At 37.7% G+C, this 18,701-nt stretch overlaps 1 protein-coding gene across 2 annotated transcripts in view; it reads right to left on the minus strand.

The window, feature by feature from the left end:
- The window catches only part of thsd7aa (thrombospondin, type I, domain containing 7Aa), a 97,449-nt gene that overhangs the window by 41,972 nt on the left and 36,776 nt on the right, over positions 1-18,701 (minus strand). For both annotated transcript variants that reach the window (XR_003294454.1, XM_026288852.1), the window contains exons 2-5: positions 15,255-16,191; positions 11,213-11,461; positions 6,550-6,731; positions 476-631 (exon numbers count right to left, since the gene is read on the minus strand). Coding sequence is in view for 1 of the 2 variants with exons in the window: in XM_026288852.1 (XP_026144637.1) it covers positions 476-631; positions 6,550-6,731; positions 11,213-11,461; positions 15,255-16,191 (1,524 nt within the window). In the remaining variant the exon portion in view is untranslated. The remainder of the gene's footprint in view (positions 1-475; positions 632-6,549; positions 6,732-11,212; positions 11,462-15,254; positions 16,192-18,701) is intronic.

The following is an 18,701-nucleotide window of genomic DNA, read 5'->3' on the forward strand; positions in this document are numbered from 1 at the left end:
AAAGCAGCCAGCGTGTCAGCACCTTTGATATACTATACCAACTGTCAGAAGCATTCGGTAAACCGCCATCCTGTGAATCCAGCAGATTCGGTTCCTTCCAGGAACCCTCTGAAGCTTGTGCGTCTAACCCTAGCTTTGTCTTTTGTCTATTTCCTGACATGTTTTATTTTTCTGTGGGTCCCTTTTGTTTGTTGTTCCCTCTACAGTGCTCCTAGTTCATAAACCATTGAGAAAATGAATCTTCTGCCCCTGCAGGCGTTGATAAGTTTATGGCCCGGATGCTGATGGCGCAGATGGAGGTGAGGGGTGGGGAGGGGAGTGAGTTATGCGTTCAAAGGTTTCCGTACACAATTCATGTGATTTACAATGAAAGAGGACGTTTTATTGATCCGCTCTGTTTTAGCGAGGCGGGTGACATGACCACTCCCCAAACACAAACTGTAAAAGATGGAGTGGTCCTGTAGTTCAAGCTTACCTTTCTTTGTGGACTGATCCTGACAGTTTTCAAAGGTGCAGGGCCCCCATGCGCTCCAGGAGGACACCTCACACTCCACAGGACAGGGAATATGGCAGAGCTGGGTGGTGTTAGGAGAAACGCCCAAACACAGGTCACTGTTCACTGGCCGCAAACCTGAGGAGACACAGACACACATTGTTAGAGTCCCTATACAAATAGATGTACCGCAAATGCAAAAAGAATATACAGCTCATTCATACAAGTATATTACACACACAAACAATACACACACACACACACACACACACACACACACAAGCAACAAGTTTCACAAGATTTAGTTTTTTAAAGAAGTATCTTACGTTCACAAAGGCAAGAATAAGGTAAAAAATATGTAGTATTTTGCCATATTATAATCAATTATTATTAAATTATCCATTTTCTCTATAGAAAACATTCTAATATGGCGATTTAATGCTAAAAAAATAAAAATAAATTATCATCATTATAATTTATTTCAGGGTTCTTATTTATATATAGCCACACATGTACCAAAAAGTACCTAAAAAGATTATGGAAAGCATTTCAATATGTTTGAAAATTCAAACATGAAGAGATTAAATGAAATGATGAACATCATTCTCACAAACAAGTGCTCCTGATTGCATTTGTTTTGTTAGACATCTCCCAAAACCCCTTTTGTCCTTGTTTTCTTTTTTATCTGTAACCAGCAGTCAGTGCAAGTGTGCTTTCAGCTCCGAGCCGTAGGTGACTTTCTACAAGGTCAGTGCGTGAACAGATCTGCTGCCGATACCCTTTGACGGGTCCTCTCTTCATTCACATGCAAATTGCTTCGTGTCCAAAAGGTGTTCTCTGTGCGCCCTGAGCCTTTACTGAAACCATTCAGTTTTTGTGTTTTGTGTGTGTAAAGATTTTCAGTGTGATCTAAGTGATTGATTGCATAGCCAGAATCATTAATGATTTATATGAGCTTGATCACAACAAAAATGAAAAAAAAATAAATAATAATAATAATAATAATAATATATATATATATATATATATATATATATATATATATATATATATATTTTTTTTTTTTTTTTTGTGAAGTGCTCTTCTGGGACAAACATCCGCCAAAACGTTCAATTTAGCATGCGGAATTCACCTCTAAAAGTGGCATGTCAAAAATAACGAAATTAGCTGTCAACATCAAACTGACAAAACTGAGTTGCAAAAAATGCAAATGCAAGTTCCCTTATTCCCACAAACAGTCTTGTCTCCATGCACTCCGCATTTTTTATTAGGACTCAGTTGTGCTGTTGAGGCATTGAGGTGGGCAAAAACCTGTCTGACTTCCTGTCTCAGCCGCTCACGTTTCGCTGCCCTGTTAACCCAGCCTGATTAATGACCCTATCTTTGTAGGTTGACCTTGTTCAGGTGGCACAACACTCGATTGGAGGCCAGATGGTCTGCTGCTTGCCCACCCAGGGTTTCCCCGGCCTAATTATGGCACCAGTATCCCATCAGTCCCTCTGTCCGTCTGACAGCCGCCAACACATTCACCTGCTTGCATCACCATCATCATCATCATCAATAACTCGGGCCTGCCCGCGGGGCTGTGCTGCATGGATGCCCTGTAACAAAGCCACTGTGTTGAATATCTCATAAAGATCCACGACGGGGTGCAACATTGATTATATTCCGGAGAGCGACACGGCCGGGTCGAAACGAATGAACACCGTTGTTGTGTTCTGCTCTCTGTGACTGAGATGTGTTAATGGATAAAGATCGCGGCGGCAGCTGCTTTCCCCTGTTGTCTAAATGTCTGAAGCCACCCATGGGGAGAGGAAATCAAGCGCAGCTTCCCCAGGCCCAAACAGCAGAGCAGGAAGCCGGATGGGAAGCGGGATTGGCGGAGAGGAAGAAAACAAGCTGTTTTTGATATGTAAAATGCATACTTTGTGTTCAGTGCCATTCTGGCATCCATTACATGGGTTTAGGAATCCATAATCCCAAAATGACTGAAAATGAATTTGAAATTCAAACAAAGCTTTCACGTTCGTGGAAACTATGGATATTTTATGGATTCTTCACTACTGGCAAAACAGAAAAATAACAGTTTGGGGGCGGGGGTGGTAATGTAAATGAGGTAATGAGGTATCTTCGTGTGCATCTACTGTTTCCATTTCCACTTCTTTGCTTTTCAATTAATACAAGTTAACACCACCAGACACAAAAATAAATACATAAATAATGTGAAATACATTCACAAAAGACTATAGTTTCCACACACACACCAACAAAATAATATAACATGTTGACAAAGAGTGTCACTTCTGTGAAATAAAAGGGTGTGTTTAAGTTTTAGATTTTAATCAATACAATTTAAAAAGTTAGTTCACCAAAAAAAAAAAAAAAAAAAAAAGAAAGAAAAGTCTGTCAACATTTACTCACACACAAGTTGTTACAAACCTGTATGAGCTTCCATTGGCTTCCCTAGATTGGGGAGAAAACTACTGTGGAAGTCAATGGCCACCATCAAATGTTTGGTTACCAACATTCATGAACAAAAAAAGAAAAATCTTCTTGTGAGTAAATGATGACAATATTTTTGTTTTTGGGTGAACTATCCCTTTAAAGGGAAATAGAAGATACAGTGAGCTCATAATTTTGCTAATTACAATCAAATGTGTGAGGGTTAATATAAAAGTAGTTATGTTGCTGCTTTAAAAAAAACTAATGGTAGATAAAGTTGTGGAACGTGTCTTAACTATCAAAGTTTCATATGTACTGGCATCACATGTTGTATTGAAATAGAATGCAGACAAACATAGTTGTCTAATTTCTACAGAGGATTTAGCTATGATCCCTGGAAGTGAATGACCAGATTAAATCTGTTTAAAGCACACAGTGTCTGTCCTTGAGTAAACCACCGCTCCTGATGCTCTCATTGTCTGGCATTAATGTATATAAATACCTGTGAATAATTCCAAAGGCCCAGTGGTAAACCACTTGGAATTGTCCAATCGTGTGGAGCTTGAAATCAAATCCTCTCAAATCTGTCTGAAACTCCCTGAGGGGAAAAGTGCCTGATTGATTCTTCATTGATTAAAAGGAATCCAGGAAAATTAGGAAAATAGTGGGCTGACAATAAAAATAAAATGTAAAAAAATATATATATATATAATAATTATGTGATACGCAGATTAATTAATTAAATTAATTGTATTTAATCACATATAACAATGTTTGCTGAGATGGATGATGTTAAAACAAAGGAAACCAAAAGAGAGAGAGAAAAAAAACACTATTCACAAAAGAGCATGAGACAGAGCTGGACAAGGTGTGGAAAAGCTTGAGGTGTGTGTGAGAGTGTGCAGGTGTTCTTTCACTTTTCCTTTTCTTTATCTCACACAGTTCTTCCATCTGTCACTGCGTGACTCGTCAGTGCACCAGGCCTGTCACATCCCCCAGCAGGAAGCTGCCATCAGTGCCATGTGCTTCTCTTAAGGCCACATTACAGATGGGATTCCAGCACTGTCTGGCAGAACTTCCTCACAGACAGGAGGCTGGACACCAAGGTCCTGATCCACCAAGATGCACAACAAAAGAGATACGAATTGGGTGTGCACTTTTTGGGTGTATTGTTTTTGTTTTCACCTCACTAAATATTTCCAGTGTTATAGTTTATTCGATTTCTTCAGTGTACACTGCTTTTCAAATTTGGGGTCATTTTTTTTAATTTTTTTATAAAAAAATAAATAATACTTTCATTCATCAAGGATGTATTACATTTATAGATAATGACAGTAAAGACTATTATTACGAAATAATTTGACGGTGCTCTGAAAAATAAATAAATAATAATAATAAAATTTAATAAAATAATGTATTACGGTTTCCACAAAAACATTAAGTAGCAACTGTTTCACTGTGATTCCAGATATTATAAATTAAATTCACCAGTAAAGACAAAGAAATTGGCCATTATTTATTTACACATTTAAGTCCATGCATTACAGATCTTTACCAATGAAAAATATGAATTTCAACAGCCAAACTATCAACTGTCCTCAAATGCATGAGCTACTTAAGGTGGTGGATTTAGTTCTGGAACTTGATCTGCTCTCAATGAACTTGGTGTTATGTAGAAAATATATAGGTTAGGATTCCTTAAAAATTTATTTTTAGTGTTTCATACAAAAATAATAATAGCATACTGACAACAAAAGTTGACAAAACTGACTACAAGACGCCTATGTTGCTCAGCTGAAAGACATAATCCTCAATAGATACCATCAGCAGATCAGCACAGGCAATAAAAAAAAGTTTAATCATGGCTTTCAATAGCTGTTAAATACACCATTGTGAGTTTTAGCCTATTTGTTTCATTTCAAAAGGTGAGCTGCTTTCTTTGTGCTTTGTCTTCCTGTGTGTAGTGTGACCAAGCCATACTAGGCAATGACTGCTTGAAGACAGCTGTGGACATTTGAATAAGTTCCCTGAGAGGTCGACGGTTCAGCTCTCAGAGCAGATGGCAGGGGAGTTTCTGTGTCAGTCCGACAGTGAGCGCAGGGCCAGCACCAGCCTCGACGCATGGCATGAGGCACTGGCACCTCCCTGTTTCTGTCCTATTACTCCAGAGAGAATTTGTGTTTGGGTGTATGTGCACCTGTGTGTATGTCTGTGACGGAATTAGCATTTAAATTCCACAGTAGCTGCCTCATTAATTTGTACAGCTCTGCCTTCGCTATTCCTTAATTTCCCCCTGGTGATCTAACTTCAGCCTTTAAAAACCAATCCAATTATATGTTGGCTTGAATTGTGTACCACAATACAAACATCAACTGATCTTTGTCTAACAGCTCACAGTGAACCTGTAAGCCTGAAGTGGGGCAGAGGTGACCAGAACCAAAAACAGGAAGGCGATTTTACCAAATATAACTTAGCATCAAGCATGTTAGTCACACAACCTTTTATCAAATATCACATAAGTAGTCGTGCGATATGTCTATATAACAGCACGGCTGAGATTCAGACAAAATAACCATCACTAACACACAGAGCATTTCTAAATACCAAATGAAAATTTAAGATTAGCCACTGGACAAATATAATTTATTATAACCCGTATATAGCAGATCTATACAGGTGGAGCTGGGGAGGTGGAAGGTTTCAGAGGAACTCTAAACAGCACACTGGGAACTGCTCTAGTGAATGCTAACAAGCCATATAAATGTAAAATAGCTTGTGACAAGTAGCTATGAATCAGTTTGTGCAAAGGACCCATCAGCCTGTGCCATCTAGAATTTAATGACAAAACGTATCAATTAGCTAATCAATTCAGTCAAAAATACAAGGCAGCACTCTGATACAGCATTAAAATATATAAGATGATAAAGTTATGAAACTTTGCTCTAAGCCAAAACAGTATGCTCTGGAACAAATAATAGATTAATACCAAAAACTGCCAGTTAGATTTACCCCTAACAAATAATATTCTCATGTTATAGAGACATAATAACCAGTGGCAATTATATTATTTTACTATTATATTATATCTCACAAATTCAATGAAACGCTTAAATCACATTGCCATAATCATATGCTGCCGTACTGTTGATGTCAGCACCAACTGGGAACATTTTTGGAAGCTGGGCTCTAATTCAAGTGACTGCGCCATCTTCACAATATGGGTCTTGGCAAGTTTTGAGTTGAGCACATGGATGAACTTGTTTTAATGTTAATGCTAGCATTAAAAAAAAGGAAAAAAAAAACATGCACAACAAATGTAAGATGATGTAGACTGCTGCCCCGTTTCTCACTAGTAAAAGAACAGTTGCCAAATCCTAATGATTATCTATTACATCATCTGGATTTAGTTATATTCACTGAATGGAAAGTGTTTGTGTGCTCGCATACAGTACACTGCGTATAGGACTTGCATCAAGCTTAAATAATTGGTGAGAATGTGACAGGAAATGATTGGGGGGAGAGAGATCAGAATGGGTTCGGGACATATTGTTAAACCAGCAAGTGCATTAACCACAAGCAGAGGGTTAAGAGACTGAAAATTGTAGTTTTGTTACCATCTTTGTTCTTAAGGGAGCTGAGGTTAGATGAGGTTTCGGTGGGGGCTTGAACGCAGTAGACCTCCCTGGTTTGAACCCCGCCTCCGCAGAGCCCTGTCTGGTTGCTCCGGCGACGGTCCTGTTGGCTGAGGAGCACATCCACTCTGCATTCGCTCCACTCTGTGGTTCGCCAATTATACCTGCGGAGACAGAGGAAGGAAGGACATTTAGTGAACAGACGTGTGCTGATGAGTATTTAATGTTCTCTACATTTATCCCCTGAAGGCTAGAGATTTGTTTTTATTACACAAAAATAAAGTACTTTGGTCTGTCCTTTGGAGTTATAAATATAGATGATTTTAAATAGACTAATCAGAAGCCACGTCAGCCAGGATGCGTGCTAAGGTCATCGCTTTATTGAGCATTATTGAGTTTGATGGCTGGGCTGCTGCTTTTTGATTTATGATGTTAGCAAAAGAACACTAGGGGAACAGCATCAAAACTGAGCTGTGGATAGAAATGTTGCAACAACCATAACATTGTGAGTGAATACATTAATATTTTGATACATTTGCAAGGGCGAATAGTGTGAGATTTGTTTTCTTTTTCTGAGTTTGGACCTGCTTTTGGTCATTTTTCCTGTGCACCTATCAAGTACCTTCATTGTGTGTGGGGTTAATTTATTTACTTATTTTTGAAACAGTTGTAACAATATCCAATTCATTTATGGTCTTTTCAGTAAAGGTCTTCGAGCCTTTACTAATGAAATGTTGATACACATAAATTAAACAACTCACCCCCGCCCTCCAACAACTTCTGGCTCAGTGTTAACCGTGTTAGCACTGGCTGAAAAGGACAGCACCTCCTCTTTACCGTTGGCCTTTGATCACCATTTCTTTTCAATGTGTGTCTTGCTGATCAAAAGCTGGAGGGCATGCTTGAGGTGGAAGTGTGCTGCATTTGTGTGCAGTGTGTTTAAATGTCCAGTGACCTTCAGTATAACAAATCTGGCTTCCAGCTTTTAGAAGAGCTCAAATAAGAATATTAAAAAGAAAAGAAAGCATCTTTTGAAAACATTTCTTGATCTTGAGCATGCAATCCAAACTAAGGGTGAAATGGTCCCTTGCTTTGCTTCTGTAGTGTAAATGAAGGAAACATGAAAAATGTATTAAAGTTTTTGAATACAGCGGCTTGTATTTTAAAACCAATAGAGAATTCCTGCTGACTTTCCATGATAATGTCTCTCAACTCTCAACCTTTTTCACAGATTCAAAATGAAGTCCATTTGACCCCACAAATGCAGAGCTCCATATTCATGAGCTGTGAGTCAGTGTGTGTTTGAGTGTGCTTCTGACAAGACTGCATTCAATATTTTGTTTTAAGGGCCTCTCTTTCCATTTATGCACTATACTTGAGCTCCACATAATGTGTGAAATGAGAAAGCTTTCTTTTTTTTGGACACTTGAATGAGCTATGCACTGCATTTTAATAGTTAAGTAGCATAATTCACCACCAGCAAAGCAGTTTCCCAATACGTTCACATATATATAAAAAATGTATGAATGAAATGAAACTGATTAAAATAAACCAATTTTACATACATTCACAATATTCTAATTCAGATGTGCTGTGTTTCAATGCACCATACTTTTATGTATTCTAAAGTGAATGTGCTCTATCAGATGGCAACATTTAAAGAGATTAACAATTCAACATTTTGTAAACTTTTAATTCAGATAAAGATATATTAGAGACTTTCACAATATGCTAAACCTGATGTGACGTTTTAATGTACCATGTACACTCACAAATGAAATCTGAGTGCTATATTGGATGGAAACAAAGAGAGTAATGATACAAATTTCTCTCACTAGCCAGATTTCCATCCAAAGCCGCAAATATAACTTATGCGCAAAATTGAAATATTGCATAAAACATTTCCGAATAAGTACCGTTACCTTCCAACTAGTCAAAGAGAACACAATTGTCACTTCATTAAATTAAATTAAATTAAATTAATCTATTTAGCAGACGCTTTTCCAAATTCATGCTATGAATTTTTACATATCATGTGTTCCTGGGGAATCGAACCCCCAACATTGCGCTTGATTAGACAATGCTCTACCAATTGAGCTAAAGGAACACTATATATCACTAAGAAAAGCAGGAGAGGCCATTGAATATAATAATTTTTCATATATATAATAAATAACTTGCACCTCAGAGCGAGCAAACGAAACAAAATAAAAGCAGTCATTGCTTTCAGAGGTGGATGCCTGCTGTTTGGGAATGCATTCATGTAACAGCTCTGGAAGCAAAGATTGGCCTGCTGGTTAGTCAGGTTTTGCCGTCCCACAGCGTAAAGTCACATGATTTTGATGTGCATGGAGGAATTTATTCGGCAAGTGTGTTTCCATCTCCCATTATTAGCATGAACCCTTTTCCGCCCTTAGTCAAAAACCACCTTAAGAGAAAGCGTAAAAATTGTTTTGCGAAGTAAGGGATTTTTATTCTAAACTTGCCTTTTCCATCACTCGTTTTCAATGTGATACTTCAAAATGTGCATAAAAACATGGTAATGGAAAAATAGCTATTGTTTTTGACTGTCACACTTCACTGCGGGAGGAATGAGGATACAAGGAGCACAATGAACAATCTTTTAATTTCTCGAAAGACAAGGGTAATCTAGCATAGGGGTATCGGAAATCACAGGTATGGACGATGTAGACCCGACAGAGGAAAGACGCGAAGATGGGAACTTAAGTACTAGGGATAATTACTCAACATAGGCACAATGAGACAATCAACATGGGACAAGGAACACATGGAGGGAAAACACAACATAATAAGTCCAGGGGCAACACTTACAGCATTCATAAGAAATTATTCCTTTGGATGACTCAAAACACTGGATGACTCAAAATTCTGCATAGAAGTCACTGTTTTGCATTTGAGCTATTTTTTTTATTGTAAAAATATATTTTAAATCCTGCCATTCATCTAAATGTTCAAAATAATCAAAGCTGTGTTTTAATTTTTTCTAGTTGTACTTAGCGCGAATTTATCTTCAATGTTTAATACTGCCATTGTCATTATAAAAAAATAAAAATAAAAAAATAATAATAAAAAACACTATTTTGCCTTTAAACAGCATCAATGTACAGTTAGCTACTTTTTGTTACTACTTTGTAGTGTAGCAAAATACTGTTTCAATAGTACCTTGACCTAATCGAAGCTAGACTACATTACAGTTTCAAAATAGCTTCTTCAACATTGAATTATACTGAACAACATAAGAGTGAGTAAACAATACCGAATGAAATATGCCTTTAAGAGATTTACGGCATGCTTAACAGTAGGTGAATATTAAATTTTAATGGTTACAAGCCACTCTTGGCCACCTGAATCTCATTCTGGGGGATGTCTGGTCATAAACCCCTGCTGTAAAGGATTTTCAGTGACAGCAGTGAAAGTACATGTGGGGTTTGGTGAGAGAGCGCGGCCCGGCACACACTGGGTCAGCATTACAGGAGCACCATTCACCTCCATCAAATAGGGAGGCACATGCTCTGCTCTGGTGAGATCCAGTGTAGCGAGGTGATGAGTGATGGGGAATGGACCGGCCCATCTGTAGGGGAGATCAGATTAGACAGCATGTGGCCTGTCCTCTCAGACGTTCACTATTCATCAGCTCACCTCCTCCAGGGTAGCGCTGTGCCAAACCACCAACCCGCTGCCATCTCTCCATCTTCCCCTACAGGACCTTCATCCCCACCCTCGTTCCCCCCTTCACTCCTCCATCTGGGTTTTAACACATTTATGCTATCCAAAAGCCGTCAACAGATGACGTGCATACAGAGAGAGATGTTATGGAAAACTGTAGGCCTATTATAAAAAAAAAAAAAAAAAAATTAAAATCTTTGTGTGTGTGTGTGTGTGTGTGTGTGTGTGTTTAAAGTCTCATATTCTCACCAGGGCTGCATTTATTTGATCAAACATACAATAAAAAACAGTAACTTCCATAAATTAAAAAAAAAAGAATAATATGGAATATTAAATAAAATATTATAATATATTATAATATATTATAATAAAATTAAATAAAATATTTAAAAAAAATGTTTTCTATTTTAATTTGTTTTAATAGTGTGTTGATATTTACAAAATGTAATATTTCAGTGTTTTTGAAAAAATACCCATTTTGAAAATATTAACATGTATATATTTATGAACATAATTTACATTATATATAAATATATTTTATATATAAACATAACTAATATGGCATACATCTGTGTGTATTTATATATAATAATAAATATACACAGTACACACACATATATTATGTAAACAAAAACTTTTATCTTGGTTTGATTAATCATGATTAATCTTTTGACAGTCCTACATTTTAATATAAAATATAATATTGAATATCACCCCGAAAATATTTATATTAAATGATCATCTTTTCATCATAATCATTTCAGTTACTTTGCTGCTTTGACACAATCTGCAATGTAAAAAGCACTATATAAATAATGGAAACTTGACTTGACTTAACAAACTGCATTTTTAGATGCAACAGATCAAGTATGGACATCACATACAGTAAATGCTTTATATTACATATAATATAAATGTCATGTCCCAAGCACCAAAGCAGAATGGATGTTGCACTTACACTATACATGGCGGGATTCCTTCTCCTTGAGGAGAACATGGTTCAGTCTCCTCCAGCTCAGGACACTCGGCTCCTCCACCCACTTGGAACTGCTTCACCTGACGTGTGCGTGTCCGCTGTCCCATACGCCCATTCAGATCATAGCACTCCTTTGAGCACGCAGACCAGTCCGACCACTCGGCTACTTCACAGTCCTTTGGGATGACACACGCTTGATATGTCACAGGAAGAGTCTGCTGGTTACACTGGCTGTAGGGACACAGAACAAAGTCTGTTTTGGATGAATTAATACAAGATTTATTATAACTAAGCTGCAGAAACATCTTGTCTGCACTTCTGTGACATCAACATTGTTATTTCTAAACACCACAAGAAAGGTATGCTATTACTTATAAATTATAGTAAGTAATAGCAATGTTAGAAAAGAAAGAAAAATTATAATCTCAAGCCTGACCAAGCTGTTTTCAACCAGTCCCATCCAATTACTGTATATCATTTTGTATATATGCAATAATAAAGATAATCATCTTGATCACTCTGACCTTGCATCTCACCAGTTTTCCTCACCAATGTTCTTTCATTTCTATCTCATGCAGTCACTACTGATTGTGATTCAATTTAGATATGTATCAAAGTATGACTTTCATGAATTTTAATTAAGAGGCATCAAACAACAGCTTGGCTTTGGGGGTTGTTATGATTGAGACTGTGGTCCTCACTAGAGCTCCTACATGACATGTAAGCAAGATCTCATTTGTCTTAATCAGTCAGATGAAGAAATCAGAGGCTCGGTTGGTTCACAGATCACGTCGTTGGTGTCAAAGGCTGTTGAATTAAATCCAGACTGAGGCCATTCTTGTATCTGTGTGTGACTTGACTTTACAAGTTTAAGAGTCTATTACAAGGTTTCCATTTATTAAAGTGCCTCTGCAGCGTGTTTATTCAACGTAGGCCACATTTGTGCCACATTAAAATTTGTTCTACTTTTCAAACATGTTTTATGTATAGATGGCATAGGTTTACATTGTCTTCGACAGAACTTTAAACATAATATGAAAAATCATCTTTAAATATCGAAAATGAAAATTAACAAATATCAATCAAAGAACGATTAATATATTTTTTATCCAAAGTTGCATTTGCTGATTTTCAATCCAGCTTGCTTTCAATTTCTCCAAAAAAGTTTTGGATTTTGTGTATTCATGTTTTATAAATGCTTGTAAAGTATCATTTTCACCACTGTCACTTCCACCTCAGACTGGCATTAAAGGGACAATTCACACAAAAATTTAAATTATCCCATGATTCACTCACCCTGAAGCCATCTTAGATGTGCATGGTTTTCAGACGAATACAATCAGAGTTATATAAAAAAATTCCTGTCTCTTCCATGCTTTATAATGGCAGTGAATGGGGTCGAGATTTCGAAGCCCTATAAAGTGCGTCCATTCATTATAAAAATAAACGGGGTAATCAAGATCTTTTGAAGTGATGTGTTTGTTTAAAAAAAAAAAAAAAAATCCATATTTAAAACGTTATACTTCCAGCGGATGATGTAGGACATGGTGTAACATAAGCCTTGGTGAGAATTTGCTAGTCTCGCGAAAACCAAGTTTTGTTCACAGCTCAGGAAAACCAGTCTCCTCTTGGCTTATATGGAAATCTTCCAACATTTTCCTTTACAAATCCTCATTTTATACTTCTAATTTGTGAGTGTGTTTGTTTGCTCTCTCCTCTCTGCATCGGCATTCACTGTGTGGAGTATTTTATGATGGATGGATGCACTTTCTTGGGCTTCAAAATCTCGACTCCCATTCACTGCCATTATAAAACTTGGAAGAGTCAGAACATTTCTAGTGTAACTCCGATTGTAATCTTCTGAAATAATAAGTCATAAACACATAGGATGGCTTGAGGATGAGTAAATCATGGGATAATTTCCATTTTTGGGTGAACTATCCCTTTAAAGCCAATACATATTTTAAGATAATTGGAAAAGACACTGTGCTCAAAAAGAAGCATTTTCCCAAAGCATAATCAAGTAACTATGAACTTGGTTTGACTGACACTGTAATGCGAGGTCTGATTTTGAGGCTGTCTTGTTTCTGACCATGCCATTCCATACATTTGATCCAGGGCAGGGTGCTGCATTAACACGGCCATCAGAATCAGCTAAGCCTCTTTAGGGATTTCAGCCATCTGTGAAGTCAATGAGTAGCTCTAATGTACTGATCTGCCTGGGACAGTGCACATCTCTCTCCATCTTCCTCTGCTAATCCCATATAACAACACATACAGGCAGATATGACATCCCCATTCTGACTCTAGAAGGGGAACCTACAGTGAACATGACTTCCAAAAGCCTCTTCACAAAAACACAATCAAAGTGGGTGTTGGTGGGTCTGTTGCTTGCTGAAATTCACTCTGAAAGTTGCTCATAGAGATATTCCCATTTCACTTGACAATACCTCTTCAACTAAAGCAGATTAAAAGTTCCACCATTTGAGACAGAATGAGGACATGCATTGGAGATATGCAGCCTTAACATGCTTTTTGAATCAAATGCGTTAATGAAACGTCAATAAAGGACACTCTTAATAACAGGATGTGCAAACACACAAACGTAATGAAAACCACTTGGGGTAAAAAGGCCATGTTATCGGTTGCATAAAACTACTTACTGATATAGCTGAAAATTGATAGGAAAATGATGAGGGACATTTCTGAAGGAAGATGACCATTAAATCTTTGGGTTAGAATGATGCAATTACATTCTGGGCAGGCAGTTACTAATAGGTGATGGAATGATGGGAAGGCAGTGGGCTTGGGTCATAATATTGATATGAGAGCATGGCTTCACAGATTAGATTTCTCTCTCTAGTCAGTCTATTACTGACAGACTCTCAGAAACTTCCTCGAGGGAAACTCCACTGCAAGAACTGTTTAAAATGTCAGTTATCATATTCGACAATCCCTAAAAGAGAGGGAAATTACAACAGAGGGACCAGATTTAATGAGCATTGCAGTTCGGATTGTTAACATGCAGTGCAGTCTACAAAGAACAAGCACAAATAGATAAAAACTAATAATACAGAAAACATGCCTCAAGTTAATATTAATAGCCCTCAAGATCTATAAGCTATTAACTTTGCTAAAGTTGCAATGTGAAGAATAAAATATCAACACACAACTTGAAAACATGAGTTAGATATTAAGTGTAGATGTGCGGTGGCATCTTGGCTCAACGATCTCAGTTCTTTGCTCAGTGTTGACATCTTTCTGTAAGGGTTGGGTACAAATATTGATTTTGTGATTATTTACCACATTCATTTAAACTAACTCGCAGTAGGGTGGACAGCGCTGTTTATTTTAATAGTTTACTTTTTAATAGATATACACTACTGTTCAAAAGTTTGGGGTCAGTGAGATTTTTATTGTTATTTTGGAGAGAAATTAATACTTTTGTTTAGCAAAAATACATTAAATTCTACCATTAATTTATAATGTTAATTCTAATTCTAATTCAAATAAATGTTGTTTAAAAAATAAGCATATTAGAATATAGAATATATATATATATACATTAGCATATTAGAATGATTTCTGAAGTATTGTGACTCTGAAGACTGGCGTAATGGCTGCTGAAATTTCAGGCTTTGCCATCACAAGAATAAATTATACATTAAACTATTTGTTTTCACTGTTTTTTTTTTTTGTTTTTTTTCTCAAATAAATGCAGCCTGTGTGATAAAGAGACTTGTTTTAAAAACAATAACAAATCTTAATTACCTCAAACTTTTAAATGGTACTTAACATACTTTTTTTTTTTTAATGAAGATTTCTGTTATTTATTAAATTTTAAAAAAGTCCTTGCGTATTTTACAAAATTAGCTGACTACTGAATTTAATGGAAAAGTAGTGAGAGCTGGAGAATTGGAATCACAGAATTAACAAACACAAGCAAATCACAGAAAGATGCCTCTGAAAGAATAACAATTTCATAACCAAATCATGCATGAAAGGTAAAGAAAAAGAGGCTGACCTGAGCGCCGCTGTGCTTCCGCTTCGGTGAACACACGTCACCTCCCGGGTCTGGTAGCCCACCTGCAGGTCCCAGAACTTCAACCCCTGGCGGTTTTGACGATTCCTCGTCCTCTTCTTCTTGATGAGCTCTCTGGTCTCAGGGTCCCTCATCCTTCCCTTCACCCTGACCCTATCCTTCACACGTTCTCCTTTGTTTTCCTTCACCTCCTTTTTCTCTTTGTTCTTGCGACGCTTGCCCTGGCGTTCCAGTCTGGCCTGCCGATCTCGCTTTGCTTTCCGTTCAGGTTTGGGCTCTCTGGCCTCTCGGGTCTGTCGTATAGGTGAAGCCATGCAGGGGCCCCAGGATCCCACCCTCAGACTGTGCAGGCTCTCCTCACCCTCACAGGGGCCCGGCTGGCAGGTGCGGAACTCTGTGAGGTTGGGGCAAGCTGAACCGCCAAAAAGGGGCGGGGCTAGAACCCATCGCAAGCGGTTCTGCAGACCCATCCCACAACTCTTAGAGCAGGATGTCCATGGGGAGAATTCGGACACTACGCAGTCACGTGGGCATGGGATAAGGCAGGCCTGCTCCAACCGTGGCTTGGGCTCAAAGTACTCGCAGATGGCATCTTCTGCGGGAACGCCATCCGATTTGTGCACGCAGCCCACTTCCCGCGTCTGGATGCCCTCTTCGCCCCGTGTGCACACCGCTGGCCTTGGCACGCCCACATTGCGCATAGACACTGGCACGCACTGGTTCCAGGCCCCTAGCTGCCAGTCGTACAACTCTTTGTGCCAATCGCACACCCGGAAGCAGCTCTGTTGGTTGCTGGGTCGCTCCGACTGCTGGCAGTTGGTGTGTAAAGTGGTCCAGCCCTCGGAATGGGCACACCATACCGCTCGGCTTTGACTTCCTCCCGGACCACACTCGCTGCCCATGCACCTACCCCATGGTCCTAAATGAGAGACGGAGACAAAGGAGACAACTTTACAATTCAGTAAAAGCCTCATTTGTGCTCCTGCTCAATATCCAGATTGCATCCGGTTTCATTTCCTGTGCAGGTTATAATTAATGTCTGCAGCCAACATGCACTTAAGACTTTAAACAGAGTTAAAAACAGGACGTAAGCAGACACGAAGAGTCAAATGCCCATTGTCTCAATCAATATTCCTGTATTCCCAGGGACTCCATAATTCAAAACACTCTGCCAGTGAAGACAAGCTGATTTTACTGATGGATTTCACAGCGTGCCAGAGACATCTTTGTGGAGAGGGTCACAGAGTACAGGGAGAAGGAAGAAAGAAGCCTTCATGTTGTTTCAAAAATTGGTGCTTCCCACACGTATGCTGGTTTTGACATGACAAAAAGGCAAAAGCTCATGAATATTAAATTAAGCTGAAATTCTATTTAATGATGTTTCATTTTTTTAATGATAAAATACTTAAATAATTTAACATAAAAGACAAGAATTAATGTGATGTTTTGATCAGGATATGTTTTCTCTTAAATGAGTATCAACACAAATCAAAACAAATTTGATCAATACACTGTCTGGAAAAAAGTACCTTTAGGAGTGCAAGAGTTTGAGGCAATACCCTTAAACTCTGTACCTTAAAGGTACAATAGTAGTACCTAGAGTAGTTATACAGTTACAAATTACAAAAAGTGCCACAAAAATGATCCATTTTCAGAACAGCCAAAAATAATTACAATTATATTTTCAATAGAACCTAGAGTTCCACACAGTTACTTGAGGGACCAATTCAAGCCCTCAAGTGCATATGAAATTCATACATATTTAATTTGATAACTTACTACATAAAATCTGACTACTTTCAACATTTGTCACTGTAAGTCCCTGAGACATTGTTGGACAGAGGATAGATTCATGAAGCAGCCGCTCACTATTAATGAGATAGTTCATCTAAAAATTAACATTCTGTCATCGTTTACTCACCCTCAAGTAGTTCCAAACCTGTATGTTTTACATTAGTCCATAGAACCTAAAATAATACATTTCTGAAACATGTTTTAACTGTTTTGTCCATAAAATGAAAGTCAGTGGGGTCCAGTGTCGTTTAAGACAAAAGAGTAAGAAAAAAGAAAGTCAAAAAGAATTTGAATTAGGGGTGGGAATCTATGGCTATCTCACGATTCGATTACGATTCAGAAGCCCACGATTCGATTTGATTAGGATTAACAATGCATCACAATGTTGTCATACATCCTGTACATCTATAAGGGGTGGGAATCTTCAGGCACTTCATGATACGATTCTGGGAGTCACGATCCAATTCCAAAATTATTCTTGATCTATTTTTTCCCCCAAAATAATTCTTTTGCTGTGCAAATACATATTTACAACTTTACATCTTAAACAAAATTGCAGGTATATAATTTTTGTTTATAGTTGGAATCTCTGTATGTCAGTACTGGCTTATTAAAAACAGGAGTGTGAATCTTCACTGGTTTCACAATTCAATGCAATTCAAATACGATTATCATTATCAACTCAATTTCAAGATGAGTCAGATTATCAGTTTTCAATATTACTGCATGGCTACATTTCATATAAATTTTATATCAAATTTATTTAGTTAAAAATTAACTTTTTTTTTTTTTTTTTTTTTACAATTACTTATTTAAAATAAGTATTGTTTAAGTGTCCGGAAGTGTTAAGTCAAATTAAGTCACCCCTAATTTGAATGAGATGAAGGTGAGTAAATAAAATGACAGAATTTTCACTTCTGGGCGCTCTATCCATGTTTTGTTTCAAAAGGATGGGTTATTTTAAGCTAAAGTATCACCCTTAAACCCCCCATTTCCTCTGCATCTTCCAATTTTTCAGTCTCTACAGAGCACTAGAGATGAAGCACACGGTCTAAAGCAGTAAATCAAAGCGAGCTGACAGATGAATGGAAATTCTGTTTGACTATTTACTGAGGTCATGAAGGAAAGCAGCATTTTATACCAAGTGATGAAGTGTTATATTGCATTTCTATTCTCATATTTCTCATTCTCATCATATTCCATAACCATCACCTGAGGTCATATCATTTGATTGCAAAGCACGGCAGAGATCTACTTGAATCTTCTCTCTTTGACTATAGTGGTTCATTGTATGCTCTGGTACCTGTTTTATAAAGTGCCTGGACCAAGGGGTGATTTATTTCATAGAAATGAAGGCCGTTTGAAAACCCACTCGATAAGGACGAGACAGGCCGATGGAAATGTCAACGGAAGAAGCAGTGGGTTAAATTAGCCTACAGCTGCAACCACAAGGACCAGGTCAATACAGATCGATACTGACCACAAGAAACTGCTTTGGATACCACAGATGGAGCCACCACAAACCGAATGACCTCAAACACCAGAAAAATGATATTCATTTGCTCCATGCACTCACATGTAGTATTTTTCCCAATGCAACATTCTGATTTAATAAAAAACTAGTGGCGAGGGATT

Source organism: Carassius auratus, chromosome 19 (assembly GCF_003368295.1).
Source record: "Carassius auratus strain Wakin chromosome 19, ASM336829v1, whole genome shotgun sequence".
NCBI lineage: Eukaryota > Metazoa > Chordata > Actinopteri > Cypriniformes > Cyprinidae > Carassius > Carassius auratus.